This window comes from Xyrauchen texanus, chromosome 47 (assembly GCF_025860055.1).
Source record: "Xyrauchen texanus isolate HMW12.3.18 chromosome 47, RBS_HiC_50CHRs, whole genome shotgun sequence".
NCBI lineage: Eukaryota > Metazoa > Chordata > Actinopteri > Cypriniformes > Catostomidae > Xyrauchen > Xyrauchen texanus.
The window spans coordinates 14,485,765-14,509,602 of record NC_068322.1 but is presented as its reverse complement, the minus strand read 5'-3'; the positions used below and the strand labels follow the sequence as shown (position 1 = coordinate 14,509,602).

Genomic DNA, 23,838 nt, shown 5'->3' with positions numbered 1-23,838 from the left:
ATAAAAATGTTCAGGGAAGCAAACAAAAAGCTTTGTTTTACTGATTTCTTTGAGTTTTCTCTCTTTTTTTTATTTGTCTGTTGTTATTACATTTACGTTTTTGAATATGGCAGATGCTTTTTTTTTAAAGGTGGATTTCATCCAAGTGCATTCAGGCTGGTCCATGGGAATTGAACCCATGACCTTGGCATTGCTAGCACCATCTATCTTACTTTGGTCCTGGTTTGCCTTGTTGTAATAAAATAGGCACTTGGTGGTGCTAGAACTTCAGAATGTAATTATAATGTCCCCTCCACACACACTCAGTTCTGCCTATCACTGGAATGGCATAGAATGTAAATGCAATTTAATAGATTATTTCATCATTGAAACAAAAAATAACATTATAAATACTAATTACAACCCAACAAAAGCCAAGACATGAAGCATTTCAATGACATAGAACAAGCAGCAAAGTGCAGTGATTCATCTGTATTATGGTGACCTCTTTTAAAATAGCCAGAAGCATGATTTGTACTGGTTGGGAATTGGGGGTTGAGCAGTAGGGGAGTGTCGCTTTTACTGATTTTCTCTTGTGCACCATGTGGCCTGATGATAACATCTCTAGCAAATCAGAGCTGGGATGAAACAAGCCCTTGGATGTCTGTTTAATGTCTCACTGCTGCTGTAGTAAGTTGACTCTCTGATGGATCCAGCTGAAAGAGGTCTCAGGTTTAAAGAAGCAGAAATAAACTCAGCTTATTATACCTCAGCTGCATGGATTTAACATCTCACATCTGTTTGATTTTAATATTGTGGCCCTCATAACTCTCAATGCAGTTTTCAAAATCATGTAGCTGTTTTGAATGCACTTATACCACCACCAGTTAATCATAGAAAGTGGTACATCCTTTTAACACAGTAGCTGGAAGATCTTAAAGGGATAGTTCACCCCAAAATGAAAAATCGGTCATTATTTACTTACTCTCATCTTGTTCCAAATGCTCAATAAAAGCTGATCCATGCTATAAAAGTGGATGCTGAATGGAGCTGTGATGCTCCAAAGCTAGTTCATATGACACATGTGCAAAAGTCTTCCAAACTCATACAACTGCTTTGTGGGACTAAAATTGAAGCTATATTTCAATTATTGTATTAAGCTTTTTGTTGTGTTTTTTATTGTTTGTTTATTTTTGTAATTTTGGATTGCGATAACACCAGTCACTATCCACCTATGTTGTTTGGAAAAGAACAGCTCAGATATTCTGCTAAACATCTCCTTTTGTGCTCCACGGAATACAAAAAGCTTGAACCTAAATGTGACTGAGACTAAATTAAGAAATAATTTTCATTTCTGGGTGAACTATTTATTTTATTATTATTTTCATACTATTTGAACAACAGTTTAAAAAGACAGTGAAGCCAAAGATGAGAAAAGTTTCAGATTAGATCTGTTTTACGTCAGGGCTCACTTCTGTATCTCTTTTACACGCTAGGAATGGCAAGATGTCAGTGACCACTGGCACAGTGTCCTGGATTAATCAGTCTACACAACAACATAAGAAAGCCTATTATAGATTAGCCACACATCAGTATACAGTTGATGATATTATATGTTGGATTGTTATTGATATATTGTCTACATGTGCAGGTGAGTAGATGTGAGAGGAAGTATATGAATGCACAGTATTGCAAATGAGAGTTCATCATTCCAAGCAAATTAACAATTAGTAGAAAGGAGGGTGACACATGGAAGGGAGAGAGAAGAGAGGTTTGAGATATGAGGTAGGTGGAGAAAGAAAGAGGGAGGTGGAGCAAAAGAGAGGAGAACCAGAGAGAAAGAGGGGAGGACACAGTCACTTCACTGCAAGGACACAGACACACTGAAGCTCTCTACAATCACACTTTCTTCACAATGACAAACCTGTCAGTCACTGCACTGGACTGACGGCTGTCAATCAACAGGACTAGATTATCAGGATCACCTGCCACAAGAGAGATTACATCCTGGGTGACTAAAGGGGAATAATTCCAAACTTTCAAAGACGTCATTATCCATAGGGTAAATTGGCGATTTTTATCTTTCAATTTCGAGGAGAAAAGGAAAGATTTTGAGCTGCACGTCTGAAGGCTTGCACATGTGTGTGCTTTAGGGGGAGCGTGTGCAAGGTTGACTTGCTCTGTATCAGGTTCACGGTCTTGCCGGCATAATAAGCTTCAGTAGAACCCGTGCCAGGGTTAAGTTAGTGTTTATTTAGACCTCCTGTCTATAAAGATCATGAGTGAGGGCAAGAAAGAGTTAGAGATGAGAGACAAAGCCATCATGCACCAGCAGAGGAGGCTGAAACAGGCCACCCAGTTCAGCCACAAGGACTCTGCGGATCTGCTGCCACTGGATGGGCTGAAGAGGATGGGAACCTCCAAAGACCTGGTGAGTGGCTATTTTTGTCTTCCGTGTGATGATCCTGACAGCTATGGATTTCTGTATATGTAAATACGATGTGTGAATTTATGAATTCATATCCTTATATGCTGCATTTCATATACGCACAGGTACATGCAGTTTCAGATGTGTCTCCATCCCATCAAGCAATGCTGACACAATGCATTATTTAGCGCAGCAGTGAATATTTCTGACACATCAGTAGATCCGGTATTCAGAATCCCCTCCATGCTGGCAGATGACACACACACACACACACACACACCCATGCACACACATGTTATGTTTATTACGGTAGGGACTTCCTATTGACTTCTATTGTTCTTCAATTAAGCTAATAATTAGTAACACATCCTAACCCTACTCCTTTGAAACACCTTTTGGTACTATAATATGAAATAAGGGATTAATTAGTCCCTTTTTGAGGCTGCTTGTCATATAACATCCACACAATGTACTGTATATTTCTCAGGTTTAACTGTCATTGTGAGGAGACACTTACATGTCATATTTAATATCTGGGGTTCACAAACTTTTTTGTCTGTTGAACCCCTGGCTATACAGTAAAATAAACAAAATAATGAAAGATGTCATTTCAATTTTACTAATTCATTTAGTTAAATTACATTTCGGTAAATCACAGTTTCGTACCACTGAATAAAGAGAACATTGGGGTTTTGAATGAGTGTTGTTACAACTTTTTTTTTAAGTTTAACGCCTCCAAACACCAAAAACATTGGAGTTTGGAATGAGATGAGGGAAGCATTTAATTGCTGGTTATTGACATACATCAGTCATTTGTATTATTTAAATAAATATGGAATGAGTAATCAAATTTGTTTACAGACATTTCCTTTCTTAAAATAATTTGATGCATGTAATGTACTCGGTTTGAAATTCGTCTTGTTGATCGGTTAGTCTATGTGGGAATAAAAACCGTACCTTTTCATATAAGCAAATTTGTACAATACCTTACAATCTTGCCATCTCATGTGAATTATTACAAGTAGGTATGGGACTACAGTTGTATGTTGATATAACCTAGCCATAGCCTGACTCCTAATCCTAATCTTTATGCGCATTTGTAACATACAAGCAAGGGCATATATAAGGGCAAGAACTCTCTTGCTTGAATAGACTATGAGTTAGGTCCATATAATATATACAGTTTTACTAGCATTGTGTGGACCTTTGGTCCCCATAAAGAAACCAACAAGACCCCAAACACAGCAATCGGCCAATAAACCAAGAGCCTGTTCTTTCCTGTCATTCAATTATAATAATTTCTGTGTCTTTCTCTATCTTTTTCTGTCTCTCTATCTCTGGGGCTATAAGTCTTTCAGTAGTAATTGCATACTAACTGTCCTGTTGTCATCTCTTGACACTACTTTGATTAGATGGCACATGCCCAAACTCCCAGTGCACACTCCAAGAAACCCTCAGAACATTCGAGAGTGAGTGTGTGCAGGCTTGCATGCATTAATGCATGTTTGTGCTTATTATAGAGTGCATTTAAATGATCTCTGTGCTCAGCAGGGAAGAGCCAGAGCTGGTTTGTGCAGCTTATGACAGGCTCTGTGAAAACAGCCACTCTGAAACAGACACTGGCAGAAAAAACATGGAGGCTAAAGATAACTGGTTGTCAAAGGCAGTGAAGTTGTTTCTCTAACTTCCCAATTTCCACCTTCAGTGTGTCTCAAGGAATGCCAAATGGTGTTTTGTTTGTGCAGCTATTTTGAAAATCACCATCTGGCTTGAAGAAAGTCTTTTTTCTCTCTCTCTCTCTCTTTCTCTCTCTCCTGCCTGATTTGGGAAGGCTGTCATAACCAATTTTTCACTGGATTCGGACTTGACACTCACAGATAGCACAGATATGTCATGCTTGTCCCAGCATGGCAATTCAGAGAGGGACAGGCAGATATACTGACAGTCAGACAGATGAAACTGTGTGTCTGTACTCTCAACCTCTACAGTGGGTTTAGTAGGAATTTTTTTTCTTCTTAAGGGCAAAAGGTAAATTAGAATGTCCTGGTCATTCCTAACATGCAGTAATTTTTATGTCATCCATATACTGTATTTCTTAATATGTTACATTTATTATGATGAAAATTTTTGTTTTATTTAATCACAATATCTCAGTTAATTGAACAGAGGCAAGGCCATAGATTTGGCTTGAACATTGGGGTGGGGGGTTGCAGTGTGAAGCATATGTTTCCATTAATTAAGGGTGTTCTTACTTGTTTTGATTGTTGGGATTAATAGACTTCGCATGATCTTTAGCCTCTGACGAAGTTGTCAGAAAGGTGTCAGAAATGTAGCATCGCAGCCGTATAGTGCGACTGCTTTTACGATGGCCAGATGAGAAAGTCCGCTCCTCTCTCGCACCCCAATTCACTTGGAAAGAAACCTACTACATGTTTGCACAACCAATGCAACATTTGTGACCAGTTATCACTCTACTCAAGCTCTTTCGAAGTTTTTTCTTCTTTTCATTTTAAATAAAAACAAATAAATAAATAAATAAGCAGAAGTTTGAACAATTTATATTGGTAAGTATTTATGGAACGTTTGAATCCACATCAGCAGATACAATTTAATACAATTATAGAAATCTATGTCAAGTTTGTGTATTATCCATCGGGAATTTGCCTATATCAGCCTATATGAATTTTCGGTGGCCGATAGGTTAATAATATAAAAGAGGAGAAAGACCTACTATAACACACCATTTTTGTTTTTCCCTATTTGAATGGAGAAGACTGTCATTTTTTGGGCCATAAGTCTTTTTATTTCCACAATGAATATTTGCTTCTGGTAGCTAATTATTACTACAGGCTACCTCCTGCACTCGCAATCCTTCTCAACATCTGTAATTTTTTGTAATAGGGATCAGGCTTATTATTGGCCTATTTGACAAAATCCATCTTTCTTTTTATATATTTTAGCCTGTGCTCCTGATGGAGTGGTATTATAGTAAAGGAAATGCTGATGTCCTGACTTTCAGTAAAAAAAAAAAATGCTTCTATTCCACAATGCTCCTGTAACGTGAGTCACGTTCACTGATTGAAACGATTGGGACCACAGTAGGCTACGATGTGTATTGTACAGTCTGACATAATGTTTCACCAGTATCCCATGGCAATATCAATGCGTTCATACTGTACAGTCTGACAAGCAACAATCTTTAAGGACTGTAAAAATCCTACCGTGTATAGTGGGCTTTAAACTCCAGTATGAACACCACTTCACACCATCTATGTGGTCAATTTTTCAGACAAACAAAGTGATTCAAAGCATGCAAACAAAATTATGAGGCAAATTCTCTTCTATTACTTGTCAATTCTACAGCACAATAGCTTGTTATTGTGGAAACTGGAATCATTCATATAATGCAGACATCCACAGTAAAATATAAAAAGGGACCCATTGGCAAACTAGGAAAAAAATGAAACTAAGCCATTATTTCAAAACACACAAGTAAATAATTGTATTCAACAAAAATAGAAAAGAACAGTACCTACAAAAGCACTAAGTGGTCACAGCCAGGATCAAGGCAAATATGGTGCAACCAATGTAGTGGAATAGATACAATGACACACCTGATCTAACAGAAAGCTGAAATGGAGGTGAACAACACTACAGAGGAGTGTACAAAACAACCAATTTCATATGCATGAAACAACTGTACAAAACAGCAGCTAGCGTTATGTCAGGCCGCAACGCACCTGAAATGCAAATTTATTATGAGAACACTTGAAGTATAAAATTTGGGAAATCCCTTAAAAACCACCCCACTATGCCAGCTAATAATAAAATCCCTTACCTTCTATGAAACAGGCTGTTCCCTATGCTATTGAACTCGCCACGTCAAAGCACTTCCCTAATAATATACACAAAATTATTATCTGAACTGTTGGTTACAAATGTGAGAACAAAAATATAAAATTCGCAACTCACCAGGGTAGAAAGAGAAAGCAAAGCTGCTGTGCTGACCCTGCTTCCCTTTACAAAGACAGATTAACTTTAAGAAAAGCACTGAACAGCTTACAGGGAAAATACAAAACACACAATAGTGTCGAACATTCTCTTATAAAGCCCCCACAGCCGATCAAATTCTTAACGCGCCTCAATCAAGAAGAAGAGGCGCACGAACGCTCAATAACGAGGACCTAGACTTAATACTAAAGAGCACATTTACTAACAGGTGCACACACCCAGCGCACTCAATAAGGAAAGTGCTTAGACCCTGACAGGCCACAATAATAACAAGAAAACATTAAAACCATCCTACTGGTCACAATCCAAAGAAAATATTAAAACCATCCTACCAGTCACAATCTTCACCCTGTTTTGAATTTGTCAACCCAACGATGTAATTATTTCCAGGGTCTGAAAAGAGCAGAAAAATTGTTAGTTACAGGTATTTCAGAATAAACAAGACCCCTCACCCTACCTCCCACTGTCTCTGGCAGATGATGGACATTGGAATGGTAGCCTGCAGTGGCTTGGGTGGTTCGACACAGGGGTACTTCTACAGTAGTAACAGTGCTCTCCTGTGCCTCAGATGGAACAATGGGTAGAGAACAAGTCTGGACAGAAAGGCAATCAGGAATATGAGGTCTACAGAGTGACATGGATGCATCTTCAGGACTTTGGGCTGATCAAGGCTTGGAGGCACCAATTGAACACCAACATACGACATCCCCTGAGGATGAACCTCTTGCTCCGACAGCACCAACAACCACATTTCATCGTCTGATGGATAATCCTCTCCAGATTCTAGAGATGCTTGGTCAGATTCAGAAAGAGAAGAGCTGGACGGATTCACAGAATTCTGCTTAGGTGGCTGGGCTCTTAACGAAGTTCCATACTCATGTTTGACTCTCTCCAAATGTTCAACATGAGCAATGGTATATACTGACCCACCGCCCTTAAGTGCTCACAGAACTTTGTAAACAACTGAGCTCCAGCAATCTTGAATCTTTGCCATGCCTTGTGGACCAAGGTCCTGTAAGTACACCAACTGAGCTTCCAGCAAAGGATCATCCTGTACCCACTGGTCATGCGGCTCTTTCCTGCACTCAGCAGCAGCTTTCAAATGACTTTGGGCTCCATCAATGCCACTTGAAGCCTGGCTTGATGATCACGGACCCAGTCATGGACACTACCCTCGGTGGGTTCTCAATCCTGCCCAAGAGAATGTCAACTGGCAATTTTGGGTTCTTGGCCAAACATGCAAAAATATGGAGATTCATCTGTAGTCTGATGCAGAATGGTATTGTAAGAGAAGACAACTGGAGGAAGGTATGTGGTCCAATCCCTCTTCTTATGAGAAGGTAGAGTGTGCAGCAAATTGTGCAATGTGTGGTTAAATCGCTTACACATTGACAATTTCCTCTAGGGTGGGCTGGGGTGGTCCGACTACTTGCAATACCATACAACTAGCACAATTGCTGGATGAGGGTACTCTCAAGGTTTCTCCACTGGTCTGAGCGGATCCAACCTGGAACACCAAACTTGTAAAACCACTCATTAACTAGCACCTTTGCTACTGTAGAAGCTCTCTGGTCATGGGTAGGCACTTCTTGGGTGTACTTGGAGAACACATCTGGCAAATTCAGAACATTCTCCATTCCATTCTGAGATGGCTCCAGCAAGGTGAAATCAATGCCCAAAATCTAATTAGGCCTAAACACTGTGTTCCCAACACAGCATCAGCTTCCTGCAACACATTTAAATCTGCAGAAGTATGACCAGGGAGGGCAGTAATGGATACTTGCATAACTTCACACTGTGGTCTTGTAAGGGCAACTTGGTGAAGAGGCTCTGGCAGGGAGCTTCCAGGGATCCGACTCACTGTAGTGAGAGTGCATCAACATTCCTATTACTGCAGCCAGAATGATTCTTTAAGCTGAAATGAAAAGCAGCAAGTTTGGCAGCCCATCGCTGTTCTAAAGCACCAAGTTAAGCTGTGTTGAGGTAGCTTATGGGTTGTAAACAGTGTACACCACACACTATTCTATTAGATATTCATTAAATTTCTCTGTCATGGCCCATTTAAGGGCCAAAAACTCAAATTTCACGGAACTGTAGTTTGACATGTTTCTCTCCGAAGGCCTCACACCATGACTAGCATAGGCTATAGGTCTCACCTTGCCCTCCTGCTCCACGAGAGAATTGCCCCAACCCGTTATAGCTGGGATCAACTTCTAAGATGAAGTGCAAAGAGAAATTAGTACAGGCCAAAAAGGGGGCACTCACCAACTGATGCTTCAAGGCTTAAAACAAACTGAGATGCAAAACGCAGAGATGCAAACTCTGCTGGCACTCCTCTGTCCAGGCCTCCTTATATGATCTTGCTGCACTCTTCCTATTTACACCAGTCAAGTCAGCCACCAAGTGGTGCACAGGGGCAGCCAGCTTGGTAAACCCCTCCACAAATTGCCTGTAATAACTAGCAAATCCCAAAAAGGACCTAAGTTCTGAGACCTGCTGAGGGGGCTGACAATTATTAACTGCATCAATCTTATTCAGATCAGTAGCCACACCCTAGTTAGAAATGATGTGCCCCAAATAGCTCAACTCAGGCTGTAAGAATGAACACTTTTCCAATTTGGCCTTTAAGCCTTCCTGCTGTAATTGCTTCAGGACCACCTCCAGTCTCTCCAGGTGCTCAGTCATTGTAGACGAGAACACTATAACATTATCCAGATAAAGCAACAATGATTGACAGTGCTGAGAGCCAAATATACGCTCCATCAATTTCTGAAACGTGATAGGGGCATTTCACAAACCAAAGGCCATCCTATTCCACTCAAATAACCCAAAAGCAGAAGGCAGTCTTTATCTTGTCTTTCTCAGTTACTTGCAATTGATTTTAGCCTCTAGCAAGGTCCATCGTTGTAAACCACTTAGCACCAGAGAGAGCATCCAAGGACACCTAAATTCTTGGCAAGGGGAATGCACCTTTTAATCTTACTGTTTAATTGAAGTTAATCAACATAAATACACAGGCTACAATCCATTTCTTCACCTGGACAATTGGAGAAGCATAAGGACTGCTACTTTCTCGTATGAACTGAGTTTCTAACAGCTGATTAATATGAGCCTTACCTGCCTAATTTTATGAGGTAGGGATGTGCCTGTAATGCTGCCTGACTGGAACCTAATCAATCTAAGGAATATCATGTGAAATCAGACTGGTACAGCCCAGGTCACCTTCATGTGCTGAGAAAACAGAAGAATACTTCTGAATACAAAGCAAAGCCCTCACCTTACTCCTCAGGGGACAATGAGGACAAGTCAACTGAATTTACCTTGTCCTGCACAGAGATTGAAAGATTGAAGGATTGATGGAAGTTCTTTTTCACCTGGGCTTGATCTTGAACTCAATGGCATTTCTGTAGAGCTTGTTGCCAAAGTTTAGGGGTGTGCTGAACTAAAGCTGCTTCAAAGAAGTCTGGGTGATTCTGCTCAAACAGTTTGTTGAAACATTCTTGAATAACGTTTATGCCCAAAACACCTGAAACCTGAGAGGATGTCCCTGGGGGATCTTTAACTATAAGCACTCCTTGTTTAGGTATCACTTTACCAAAAACCTCTACATCCAGCTCTAGATACTCTATGTACATGATATCTAGGCCATTGGCAGCCTTAAGCTGCAACCAACAACACAAGTTATGTTTTTCTAGACCCCAAGACTCAAAGTTCTGCAGGAAGAAACTTTCAGTTATGGTAGACACCATTGAAGCAATGTATATAAGGCAAGGAACTAACACACTCCCTACACTGACATTCACATGGGGGCAGGGAGATAACGTGGGGCATATTTTCTACACTCTGAAGAACAGCATCTGAGCCAAATACATACCCTTCTGAACTGTGGTTTTCCTGAAAGGTGACAGAGGGCTGGGGCCTTGAAATAGAAGACTGAGGGGAATGTGAGCATGGATGTATCCTGGATAACACACACTGGCTATTACATTCATGGGCAAAATGGCCAGGTTGTTGGCACCTCCTACAAACAACTGGACTCCTATTAGTAACTTGTAGTGGAATGAAACCTTTTAGGGGCATTCTAAAGCAAAGTGACATTACGAGTTAATTGATCAAGCTGCTCTTGTTGCTTCTTGAGCAATTCTTTTAGCTCAAATAATGGCAGACCCATAAATCACATACTGCATCCCATGGGTAGAGGAAGTGGAATAACTACGGTCCCGACTACCCCTTAACATGCCCTTCCAATCTTATATAATTGCTTCCCCTCTAACATCCAGTAAAGTTGCATTAGGTTTTCTGCATACCAGCTGTTTTAATTCCCTGCGTAGGGACAGATCCTGCACATACTCAAAAATTGGTCACATAAAAGAACCTGAGTTAGGCATTCCATTTTGTGCACTTCTGACCACTTTTTCATTAAACGAAGAAGAGCATGTGAAAACTCCTGCAATCGCTCCACCTCTTGCTGGCATCTAGAAAAATGTTTTTCCATCAAGACAGTGTACGAGTCAGGACAACCGTACAATTCGTTAAGTATCGAAATTACTTTCTCTGGGTCTACCCTGTCCTCCCTTTGCCTATATTTTATCTCGTTCCTGGCTTCCCCTTCTAAATGATCATAGAAGTGCGCTTTTTCAGTAATAGATAAATGGAGAATATGCATACTGCACTTAACCTCCTCTAACCATTCTGCCAAAGGAATGCCATTGTGGCCTCTAAAAACTCCCTTCGACATAATTCAGGAGTACATTAGATCTCTTAGAATATAGATTGCAACGGCTGCATCTCTTCCTCCATAATGATGGCCTTAACAAAAACAAAGGGAGAGTACAAGAGAACTTGAAATATGCCACCCTATTACTAGCACGCTAACTGCTGTTTCAAGAAATAATAATTAACAGACTCATGCCAGTTGTTCTCCCCAAAAAATTGTTCAGTTTAACTTTCCGCTCTACACATCCAAATAATCCTGTCGACTATGCCAAGATTGTAACCAGTACTTGGGCATTTTTTTCATTAGAGAGCCAGACTACACCACATGGGAGATATCACAACCCAGGAAAAATATTAGATAACCCCAAAATAGTTACAAACCATGTGAAGTCACGTCACCATCACTCATTCTCATACTTTGGAGTTATGTAATATTTTTCCTGGGTTGTCTTATCTCTTAGGTGGTGCAGCCTGGCTCTCTGTGAAACAACATCCAAGTACTGGTTACAATTGGATAAAACTTTGCACAAAATTTTTTTATAAACAATTTTATCACACTAAAACCATACTAACACATACTATGTTTTCGTTTTGTGGCTATACTTTTGAAAAAGTGTGTATTTTAATGTTTATCAACTGGCCCCATTCACTTCCGTAGTAAGTGGAAGTGTTATCAAGGCTTCCTGGTTTACTGCTCTCATTAACTTACAAATGTCATGTGAAATTATTTTCGTTATGTAACATTAGGTTTGTTTTGCATCTCTCTCTGGCCCCTAGGCCCTCTGTGATCTATCCCTCTCGCTGTCTCTCGCTCTCATTCGCTTCACTCTTTTTTACCCTGAGCTAGAATGCACAGACTAAAGCAGTGAGCAAGATAAGGGTGAATTCAGATCAGCACTCCTAAACAAGAGATGTGTATGGGGTGAAAGTAGTGAAATGCACATAGTTTTACATCTCTTACACTGTGCTTCTCAATGCGGCACACACATGTGTGCTGTTTATGTTGGAGCCTCCAATGAATTCATTGAAGGCCATGCATTTCTCATCATTTAAAGGGATGATGTAGGCAGACAGTGACTATGTGTGTGTGTGTGTGTGTGTGTGTGTGTGTGTGTGTGTGTGTGTGTGTGCACAAGATTTATAGCCTGGGACTGCACATGGCACATATCACTCTGTCATATGTTTTCTTACGATTTTGTATAAATACAATCCTTTATCAATATCTTTATTCATCTGTTTGTGTACTTATATCATGTCCAATGATACAAAAAATAACAACCAGGTGAGCTGAATAAACGCAAACTCAGAGAAGCGTTTCTCAGTGTAATCAGATGGCGAAAGAACTTCATGATTCACCATTCTCTTGCAGACATAATGGGTCTATCTTGTGCATTTAATGCAGTTGCAGCTGCATTCCAATTTTGATATCATGATGTGTTATGATATGTTGAATCGTGACATACTGTATGTATGGTTCGTGAGGCAAAATAAACAGACTGATCACAAACACAAAAAAAAACTGGCAACAGGAGGTTGAATATTTTGTTTGCTAAACCTGGTCTATTAATTTTCGACTGGATATTCCAAATGTCAGGGAATTAAAATGTACTACATGATGGACCCCAACACGAAGCATTATCCCTTACTTGCCATCAGCACAAGAACAATATAGCATCATATTCTAATGAGCAGATGAGCAATACTCGTTGATCTTGTTTTGCTATAAAAAAAAAAAAAGCCAATGAGAAACATCACCGCTAATTACCAAGGTAAATTGAAGAATGACTGAGCACTTTGTCTCACCTCTATCCTTTTCTCTCTGTCAACGGGGGATTGACAGGAGGGGGGTTGTGCAATAAGGGCTAAGTAAAGGAAAGGCAAAGGAAAGGGTTAACAGCTGGATGTGCATGTTGTGTAAGAAGATGTCTGGCGCTGGGGTGGGAGATTAGGAGGGGCAATCAGCCTTTAAACAGGTCACATGACTCTCTGAATGAGAAAGAGTAGCCTGTCGCTCTCTGATAATTAGCTATTAGTCTGTAATCACACTGAGAGAGAGATCTCTTTTGTATCAAAGATAAGTAGCCAGCATCCTGTGATTGTTCACTTCAAGATCTACAGTAAATTGAAGGCAGAGTTCACCTAAAAAAATTCTGTAAGCTATTTTTTTTTCTTTTTCTTTTTGACAAATCTTCTTGACGGTCTTAACAAATTAAAAGGGAAGTTCATGGTGACCACGTCTGCTGAGCTCCAAAAAAGATACTATAAACCCACCATAAAAGCACAATAAATGGTCAATATGATATTATATTTCAAGTCTTTTTAAGTCACAAAATAGCTTTGTCTGAGGAACAGACAAACATTTGAGTCATGTATATACATATTTATACTGTATATATAGTTTTTGGATGTATTTGCTTGTCCATCAGGGATAAACCCCAAAGAGGCAACCAAACCAGCATAGGCTGTTAAAATAAATAGCTAAAGAGAGCTGTCACAGGTGTCCTCTCCATAATGCTCTTCTCTTAGCCCCCTTGTGTCAGTACCTCATGCTCAGATGTAAAGTTGAGTCATAGGTGCCCTGGGGGCCAGAAGCACTTGTGGAGCTCCATCCATCCACACTTCTCCATTAACCTTCTGATTCACAAAAAGACCATATGCCGGATCTATTCTTTATTTTTTGGCAATTCCCATATTTCTCCATTATTATGGTATTCATTTTTTATTTTTATTTAAATCAGCATAAATGAAAGGAAATTTAAATAACTGATCATAATTTTTGGACATTACAAGAATAAGTACAGGATTTTATTATACATTATGATAATGAGAATTGTAGGGTAAAATGTGCTTAATTGTTATGAAAATTGCTTTTGGAGGTGGAATATCACTAGGACATGTTCTTCAGGTTTTGTGACATTCACTCTTTTAGATTGAATTCTGTGTGTGATGGCTGTTGTGACACAATTCAGATGAGGGTGATATACAGGTTGGATATTTTTGTAGGTCAAGCAATAGGGCTTGCGTCATACCTAAGCCGCATATCTATGTTGAGCTTTGGAGAGAAATAATGCATTCAAAATGAGAGCGTTGCCATCTATCTATCTAGCAAACAAACACAGAATCGTCAGCCAGTCATTATTATATGGTAATGGCCTTACATGTACAATAATACACTGTGTAATCTCTCTCTATCTCATACCCCTTCTCATTCTCATTCTATGTTATTGTTCAATGCAGGTTTAACTGGCAGAGAATCAATGCCGTTCTGAAACCAGCCAATAGCAAAGCACAGTGCAGTATAGCTAAATGATAACAGCGGAAGCAAAAATACCAGCGGTGGCATTTACCTTTAACTCTCTCTGTTTACACCCAACCACCCTGTGTACCCATGCCAATTTTAGCAAAAAGTCAAACAGAGCTCAAACTGACTATGTGATGCCTAGCTGTTAGACACAAGAGCAATGCATTTATTTGCAATAAATAGATAGTTGATATGAAATACGTTGGGAGGTTGAAATGTCCAGTAGTGCAACTACTACAGTAAACTGCTCCATGTAAAACAATTTTAAACAAAATTTTGCTTTATATACAGTATATATATACATATATGACAATTTCTTATTCATTTTTCACTATTTTAAACACATTCTTGCCTACTCTTCTCATTTTATATATAGTATATATACAATTATTTTGAATGTCACTTTTATGACCTTATATTAGAGAGACTATAAAGAACATTTGTCCTTTTAAAAGTAATTTTTCATACCAAAAGACCATTTAAAATGAGAAGAGAAGGCAAGAATGTGTTTAAAATGGTGAAAAATGAATAAGAAATGCTCACCAGTGGAAATTGAATACAACATCCCTTTATGAATTCATATACATTTAAATCTATAATCTTGACGTGTCATAGAGAAGCACTTGTGTGCAAGCCCCCAAGAGCAACATTGAAGCTTCACAGGATGTGTAGAAATTTTGGTCCTGCAGATATTTGGCTACTTTTGAACCCATCTGGTAGAGACATCAGTCATCAGTTCATAAGATTTTTTCAAGAATAGATTATTTTTATTTTTTATATCTAAGTCCCTCATTTCATCTGTTGTCGACTGCTCAATTGGAAACATTTTATTCTCAGATCATGCCCCGGTGAGTTTAGAGGTGTTGCCACATATGGAGAAAAATAAATCATACAGCTGGGGCTTTAATGTATCTCTTTTGCAAAATTCTGATTTCCAACAAATGGTAAAGATTGAAATCAGTGTCTATGTCTCAATGTCCCAGACTCTGTATCTTGGGTGATGGGGCTGTCATCGACATTGAAAGCAGACACATAACAAGTTGTGTCTAAATCAATGTCATGATAGCCAGGCAGATTATTTTAAGGGGCTGGAGGTTAGCTGGAGCACCCTCTTTCAGGAGTGGTGCTTGGAGATGGGAAGGGTGAAGAGGGAGCTTCCCTTTGAGGAAGGAGCATTTAGAAGAATGGGGAGGTACAACATGTTTGTGGAGAAATGGGGTGGGTATTTGTCTTTTATGGATATGTGATTATTATTATAATATTTTTTGTTTGTTTATATATCTATTTGATTTGTTTTGCGTGTGTGTGTGTCTATCATTTGAGACCACTGTGATGTTGATGGGTCAGGGTGGGATTGGGAGGGGGAGGGGTAATAGTGGGGTTTTAGATTGATTCTGTGTATATATGTTTTGTTTTACTTTGTTCATATATATGAATCAATAAAAATTGTTAATCTGAAAATCTTGATGTTGATTTAAAAATAAGACCATAGACATGCATCAAAAACCCCAATATACAAAAATCTATTATAAAAATCCTATACCTGCCTTTTGATCTACAGTATAACTGCAGAAAAGAGAATTCAACCTGATCTGTTGCGCTGTCAAAAGTCAAGTCACAGCTGGATGTCTTTTCAAATTTATCAAGGCATGAACTAATTCCCTAAGCGAGTGTAAACAGGAATACAAGGGCTCTTGTGAAGGTCATCTCATTATGTCGGGGTAAAATTAGCTTCTCAGCCTATGACTTCTAAGTCAGGACAGTTTTATGTGGCTCAAAATGATGGGAGAAATCACAGTGGATCTGATCATAACAATGGGTATTCTTTAGAATGAATCCCAATGAATGAGAAGCCAGCACAGACAAAAGTCTATTAATTTGTTTGCCTTTAACTCTCATTGAAAAAATAACTGCCACTACATGCTGTGAATTTGTGCTCAAAGCACAAAGTCAAACCAGTACAAAACAGTTGTGCCACTTTTGCACAAAAACCTGAATTAGTCTAATTATATATTGAGCTTTTACAAAATGCTGTTCTGTTTGCCTGTTGCAATGCTATTAATACCCACGGGAAGTAGGCAGTAAACAGAATTTCAAATCTTAAAGAAGAGCATACAAACAGGACATTAATCCTGATAGGTGGAATAGACAAGCACGTTTTTGCCATTTTAAAGTGCAGATTCAGAAAACAGTTCGCACCTCTGAGTTATTTTGTATTTTTTTTTTTTTTGGTATAAAATGAGAACGCGAGACAGATTAAAATCTATTGATTTGTAAACCTTGAATACACGTTCAATAGAGAAAATGAACTGCCACTACATGCTTTAAATTTTGTGCTGATCTTTTCAACAGGTACAGAATTCTCACTGAGCTGTCGGACACATTAACAGTGCACTCTTTTTCAGTCAATATACAAAAGTCTATTACACACCCTCTAATCCACAGCTGCCGATCAATAGTGCTGTTGCATAGCTGGAGGACATTCCTTGTAATAATGTTTTGGTGAGATGACACAATTAAAGCACAGTGATGAAAAAATATTGACACAGGCTCAGGATGAGTAATTTGAGAGTTTGATTTGATGTTCATGCCAATGGGATACAGCTGGCTTGAGTTGTACTATAACAGCATCTGAACTACCTTTCTAGTTCTGCATTGAATGTATGTATTGAGTTACTATTGAAAAACAAGCTTCATATAGCAGATGAAAGTGATGGAAGGGAAAGGAAAGATATGACCTTTCAGATCTAGGTTTTCGCTGTGTATTTTCAGCACCCCCTTTGAGAATATTTGAGAGGTACTTTCAAGTGGTCCAGATAATTGCATTATTGGAGTGGTGGAGGAAGTTTAAATGCAGATGGAAGGCTGTCTGGTCTTTTCCATGTCGAGGAAATAACAGCTGTTCTTAAAGTTACACCTGCATGCTACTCTCTGTTTGTATTGATGTCCAGAATGGACACAGAGACCACACAGACTACCTTCTGTATCTAATCAGAGCAAATCTGGACATAAAGCCCTTGTTAATCAACAACCTGCGGGACTCTAAAGGATATTTCGATCTCTAGCTATGAGTAAGAGAACACCATGTGTTCCAGCAAAACTGTTAAAATCAAGAGATCAAGAAACTTGAAATGAAAATTATTTTATTTAAAAAATGTATTTGAAACCTGTATTCATTGTTATCATGTTATCAGTGCTTGAAGACTTCTCAGAGTCTGCCGGTACAATGTCATTTTGCCAATCACTTCTGACCCTATGACTGATTTTGATACAGAGTCACAGTCTAAATATCTCTAAAAAAATATGTCACAGCTGTTACAGAAGTGTTGTCAGCTCATATGCAGAAACTTTTTTAACAAAGAATAAATCGATGATGAAAACAGTACCTTAAAAGAAAATACTCAGAAAGGTTGGCTTTTATTCTCATTTCTTCAAGTGTTAAACGAGCGTCTCATCTGTTTTGAGTCTGTTGTTCTCGTAAGTGAAAGACTATTGTGAAGTGTCACTGAACCTGCATACATGCATGTATACTAATTGTGTTACGGATGTGCGTCAATGTTCTCAACATCATCAAATCAGTTTATTCTCCATTAACTAATCATTATCTTTACAAATTCAACATACCGGTATGTGCAGGACAAGGAAAGGCTAATTTTGCCCTCATTGAATGTGAGGATGATAGAGAAAAATGAAGGACAGACATTACTCTTTTTCAGTTTTACATTTATTTTATGTACTACATTAGATTGCCTTTATTTTCTTATGTGGGTTGATACTGTCAAAGATACAGACTTGAGCAGATCTAAATGTTCTTCTTCAGTTTTCATAAACAATAACCCTACATTGTATGTTTTTATTTTCAAAGTAAAGTTAATCAAAACCTATTTGTTAGTTGAGATTGTGAGGTCAAGTTTGTTCTTCAGATCTTTAGAAGGAATGTATGGCCAGACCTTAAATTTGTTAAATGAAATACCACTATTTTAAAGTTAATACACACATATTATTAAAAGAGTATTTTTTTTTTTTTTTTTTTTTTATGTTAACATGTTACAATGAAAGTGTTAGCATAGATAAATATTGAAAAAAAGTTTGGCACCCATTGAGTTTTCATCTGGATAATCTGGCCCCTGCAAGAAAGAAGTTGAAGAGCCCTACTTAGAGTATAATTCCCCAAATATATGTATTTATTTTGATACTCTAAGACAGTCTCAGAGTATCATTAGTATCAGAGTATCATCATAAAATTGAGTTTAATTCTTACAAGTAAAGTACTTGCACTCATTCTGGTGCAAAAAATACAAAAAGCAAGAAGCTATGCCACGAACATAAAAAGTTTACATTCTATTTAACCTGACACTGTGTCTAAGGCCACATTTACTCCATTCCATGTGTTCTAGTGTGGATGAAAAGGTGTAAACGAATCGAAGTAAATGTGTTGATGAAAATGAAAACATATTTGTGTAGGCCTTAAGTGTCCTTCACACCCAATGTGTTTTTAAGTCCATCTGCGTGGTTTTTCAATTGTATTCCTCTGTAAACATGCGTTAGACGGATGTCTTTGAATGTTGTGCCACGTCTTACAGTTTTTAGTTTTTTGGCGTATCGTACAGGAGCAATGCATATTTTGATGCCATGTCAGCATTCTGTTAATTTTGTTGTACTGCACCAGCTTGTTTCAGTGCTAGAACGCATTTGGACTAAACAGCCCCTAATGATCCAATGCGAGACACTGAAAAAACAGTGAGAGATGGTAAAACGGTTAAGATGTCTGTTTACACAGAAACAACTAAACAAAAACAATTTAAAATCATTGCAGATGGACACAAAAACATGTTTGGTGTGAACCGCCCCCTAAGGAGATTTGGATGGCAACAATTTGTTAAAATTACACACTGAATTACACATTCCAAAAAGTTGACGGGAGCGATTTTATTAGTTCTTACTTCAAGAAACATGCTGGAAGTTAATGATGTCTTTAGGGAAGCAGAAAGAGAGCAGAGAGACGTGTTCATGGCCAAAACAGAAGCAGAGATTTCAGCAGTGATTAGAGTGATGGGAGCCATTCTGATGACAATGGCTCAGTCAGCTGTGTTATTGGAGTTATCTTCGGCACTCAATGCCTCTGTTTATTTCACACCTGTTTACTGTCTGACTGATACAGAAAAACATCCACTGATTAAACCTGGTTTGGCTTAAACTGCTTGATTCCCCACAGGCTTCCAAACTGCCGCAAAGTACAAGAGAAACACATTTTGCATTTATTTACATTTAAGTGCTCATTAATGTAATATTCTGCAAAATAGTTCCACTGGTGCTCACAATCTGTGCCTGACTCTAAATTCACCTGATATAATCTAAGTATTCTACTGGTAAGGCGGGCTGCATTATACATTGCTTTTAAATGCAGATGTTCTGTTGAAAACTGTCTGTTTTACTTTCCCCAGCAGTTTAGTTGAACTGAAATGACATGACCTATTTAATACTAGTGTGCTGCTTACTGCATATAGAGCATTATCCACTGTATACTTCCTAAAATAAAAAAAATAAAAAATGAAACTGTATGAATTATGCAGCTATGAACCCATATTAACACTATATCAATGCTGTAAATAATGCCACACTGTAAATGGACGTCAAGCGCATTGTATTGTAGGACATCATGCATATATCATGCACACAAAAAACTGGCATGCAGTGCACAGTAGCACATATTGCATACTAAGTGAATATTAAGTGTAGTATGGTAGTATGCCATTAGGAACATGGCAATGGGAATGACTGTGTTGCTAACATCACTTCCTCTCCCTGTGTGCCTCTGCAGCAGCCCCATAACATTGTACAGCGACGCCTCCTGGAGGGCAACATTCCACGTCTGCGTGGAGAAGCCCGAGATGCTCTCGCTCATGTTCGCTCACCCCTGGCAGACAGTAAAGAGGGCGGAGAGCCGGAGGAGAGGAGTGAGAGTACGGTTGATGACTCCACAGAAGAGAGGGAGTCTCCAGAAGAGAGCGAAAAAAGCTTCAGGTCTGATGAGGATGAGGACGATGAAGATGGGGACAGCAGTGATGCTGGAGGAAAGACAGAGTCCAAACAGAAGGGAGGAAGAGATCTAATGGAAGTGGAGAGGAAGAAAGGCCTTAAAGAGGGTGGGAAGGCATCCACACTCTCAGCTATCGTGGTCCAGTGTAAGGTAATGCTACAAAACACATGATGGTAGAAGGTTATGGTGGCCCCAAAAATTATCTGGGTGTCCATATATTTTATGGGGGCCAATGTGTCAGTTCATCTCTTATGTGACCACAGTAGAAGTGATAACAGCTTGCTGTAATGACAAAGCATGAGCTCTGGCTCTCTAAGACTCATGGTTTTATTTTCCTCACAGTCTGGTCGGTTGGGTTTGAGAGCTTTTTGTAAGGGCCAGTATGTGTCTACAAAGCCCAAATCTGCGATACAACATTTTGCCAAGTTTACAATTGAGATGATGTAACTGGAGTGCAAGTGAGTCGGCGTATGATATAAAATCTGTTTGACCTGTAATTTTCAGAGTTTCAAAAACTCTAGAGATCTTTAGTTAAGACAAGACACAAGGGACTGAACAATAGCTGAAATAAAGATGTGATCTTGAAATCAATGTTACCGTTGCACATTAGGAACAATGCCAATATTTGTATTCAGCTACGTTATATTAAATTGTTCTGTTTTACCATAAAACAGACTGAAACTCATCAAAATCACATCTAGCAGGGCCCGCTCTCCATCAGTCTGCATTAATGCAGTGATTGAGCGCAGTAAAAATAGACCCTAAATTAAAGCAGATTAAACCACAGTGTTGAGAGTGAACCAAGATGTCACGATTGGCCACCGGAGATCGGGTTCACCTGAGTTCTAATCTCCTCCTTACCCACATACCGGGGCCTGATTAAGGTACAGCTGTTCCTCATCCAACTCCCTCTACATAAGCAACGCGCAGTGGCATTCACATTGCAAAGTCTTGTTTGTTCCAGCTACACTACTGAGCGTTCTAACTACTAAACCTGATTCATTCTCTGCCTACCGACCTTGCTTACCCCTCTGACTACGATTGACTGCTACCTACCTACCTGAAACTCTTGCCTGCCTCTTCATATTGCCACTTGCTGCCTGCCCTGACGTTCTGCCTGCCTCACTACGCACTCAGCCTGTCTACGATTACCCTGCTTACCCACTGCTTGACCATTGCCTGTTTATCTCTGTGAGTTCAATAAAGAAACTGCTGATGGATCCCAACTTACCTGAGCCTGTGTTACACAAGAGCAGCTAATTTTCTGAGAGTTTACAAGCCAGTGATTGACAGTCAACTGGCGATTCAAGAGTTCAAGGGCAACAAAAACATTCTGCATCTAGTCAAATCAGGTGATCAAAGCATGGTGATGTTACCTTGTAGGCTACCTTGTAAAATATTAATAAAAGTTTGCTTCAGTTCTGAAAGTTTAAAAACACATGTAAGTGATAATGCACAATAAGTACTTTATTTCACTTATTGCATGGCTACTTCACAAATAAATTAATAAATGTACATGAAATATTGGTTTGAGTTAAAAATGATTTTATAATGTGACAAGAAAGACTGCAAAGTGATAAGAGAGACATGAATCTTGCACAACTAGGAAATCAGTTGCCAAGGACAACAGTCAATTATACAGTTTAGCGGCCACTATACAATTCTATTCGACAGCAGAATGCAGAGATTGACCAATTAGAAACAAGTATCCAAGAGAGCTTTGTTACACTGTAAACCCTAATGATGTCATTACTGTATAAATCAAGTTGTAATTATTAAACATTTATAAAAAATAAAAAAGAATTATTAAAAAAATATATAATTATATATATATATAAAAATATTAAAATGTCAAGTTATTGGCTCATAATTCAAATATCTAGTTTATCTTAAAAATATATCGTTTAAGATTTTAAGTGTTAATAATGCTAACGATTGAGTACAAAGTTTCCTTGGTCAAAAGGAACTTATGGGGGACATTTAAATAGTTGTTATTAAGAATTTATAGAGGTTTAAGCTGATTTGTAGCATTATTTATATTGTTTTGTTGTAAATAGTTGTTTTGTGTGATGACACCATTAGGGTGACCTGTGTTGGACTCTGTTAACTATATTTCAGTTCACCTTGTGCATGTGTAACTAAAGTACAGGCATATTTTAATTTCTGTAGAAAATAAAGTTTATGTAATGACAGACCAAAAATCAGTTTTAATTTTGTTTATTTCAGCTGTTTTATTGTATGATCTAAATTTGAGTCAATTCAACTAAAATTGTTAACTAGAAACAACAATATTTAAGTAACAAATCTGAGTAACGTCTACTTGCATCTAGTTAAATTACATAAATAGTTAAGTTAATTCTATACAAACACCAAGTTAAGTAAATGTATATACACACGTTTTGGTGATGCCATTACTCAGTTCAATAGAGGGACCAAGTTTACTCAAGCAATTGCGCAACGTCAAATTATTAGGGGTCTCAATGTGTAATGTTCTAATAATAATGGTATTGAAGTTACAGTATATGAATTAAAATTCTCTTCAGTGCTTAATGTTCCATATGGCATGTGCATTTTGAATGAACTGAATACACGCAGTGAATCACTCTGCATCTAATTAAAGCTTCAGTAATGAAGGGCCAGTTAAGTGGGGCAGGGTTTTACATAGTAACTCTATGGCACTGCAGCCTCTTCTGGAAATCTAATTTCACTTTGAGGCAGGGAAGTCAAGCACGATTGTGTTTGATGTAGAGATATCATTATTATGAAAGTCATCAATACACTGCATGTTTTAGTGCACGCATATAGAGTGAGGCCCAAAAGTCCAAGCCCACTAGTGAAAAAATGCATCCTTTTTAAAGTTTTCCAATGAATTTCATTAAAAAAAGTACTTTATTTGAAATAAATTATTTTGTATTTTCTTATTATTCTGTAGGCTATGGCTCCCTTTTGCTTTAATGAAAAAACTTTTTGTACAAATGAATTAACATAGTCAATGTCACAAATTTGCTTCTTTGATTAGTGACCTTGAAATGGTTCTGAATCTTAATTTGTTTCATTATTTTTTCATATTTTTATTTTCATCTTTAAATTGGATTTTGAAACCCAGATTTTCAAAGAAGACTTTTAAACCCCACTCAATACATGCACATTTGTAGTATAGGGAATCAAATAAAGCAATAACAGACCTCACAGAGGAATCAATTTCACTGAGTTCAGATGTTTTATAGCATCCTACGAGCTCTGTATTGTTCCTTTTCATGATTCTTATTTCCTTTTGATTGTGTGATTCAAATAATAATAATAAAAAAACATCAAAGAAACAAATTCATTCACTTCATGGATTATATCATCACCACAGGGTGC

The 23,838-nt window shown here is 38.3% G+C and overlaps 1 protein-coding gene across 1 annotated transcript in view; it reads left to right on the top strand.

The window, feature by feature from the left end:
• The first annotated feature begins 1,849 nt into the window (after positions 1 to 1,849).
• LOC127638668 (nuclear receptor-interacting protein 2-like) overlaps positions 1,850 to 23,838 on the top strand; it is a 33,301-nt gene continuing 11,312 nt past the window's right edge. The window contains exons 1-2 of the mRNA XM_052120283.1: positions 1,850 to 2,410; positions 20,257 to 20,625. Of these exons, the coding sequence (XP_051976243.1) occupies positions 2,258 to 2,410; positions 20,257 to 20,625 (522 nt within the window). The 5' untranslated portion in view covers positions 1,850 to 2,257. The remainder of the gene's footprint in view (positions 2,411 to 20,256; positions 20,626 to 23,838) is intronic.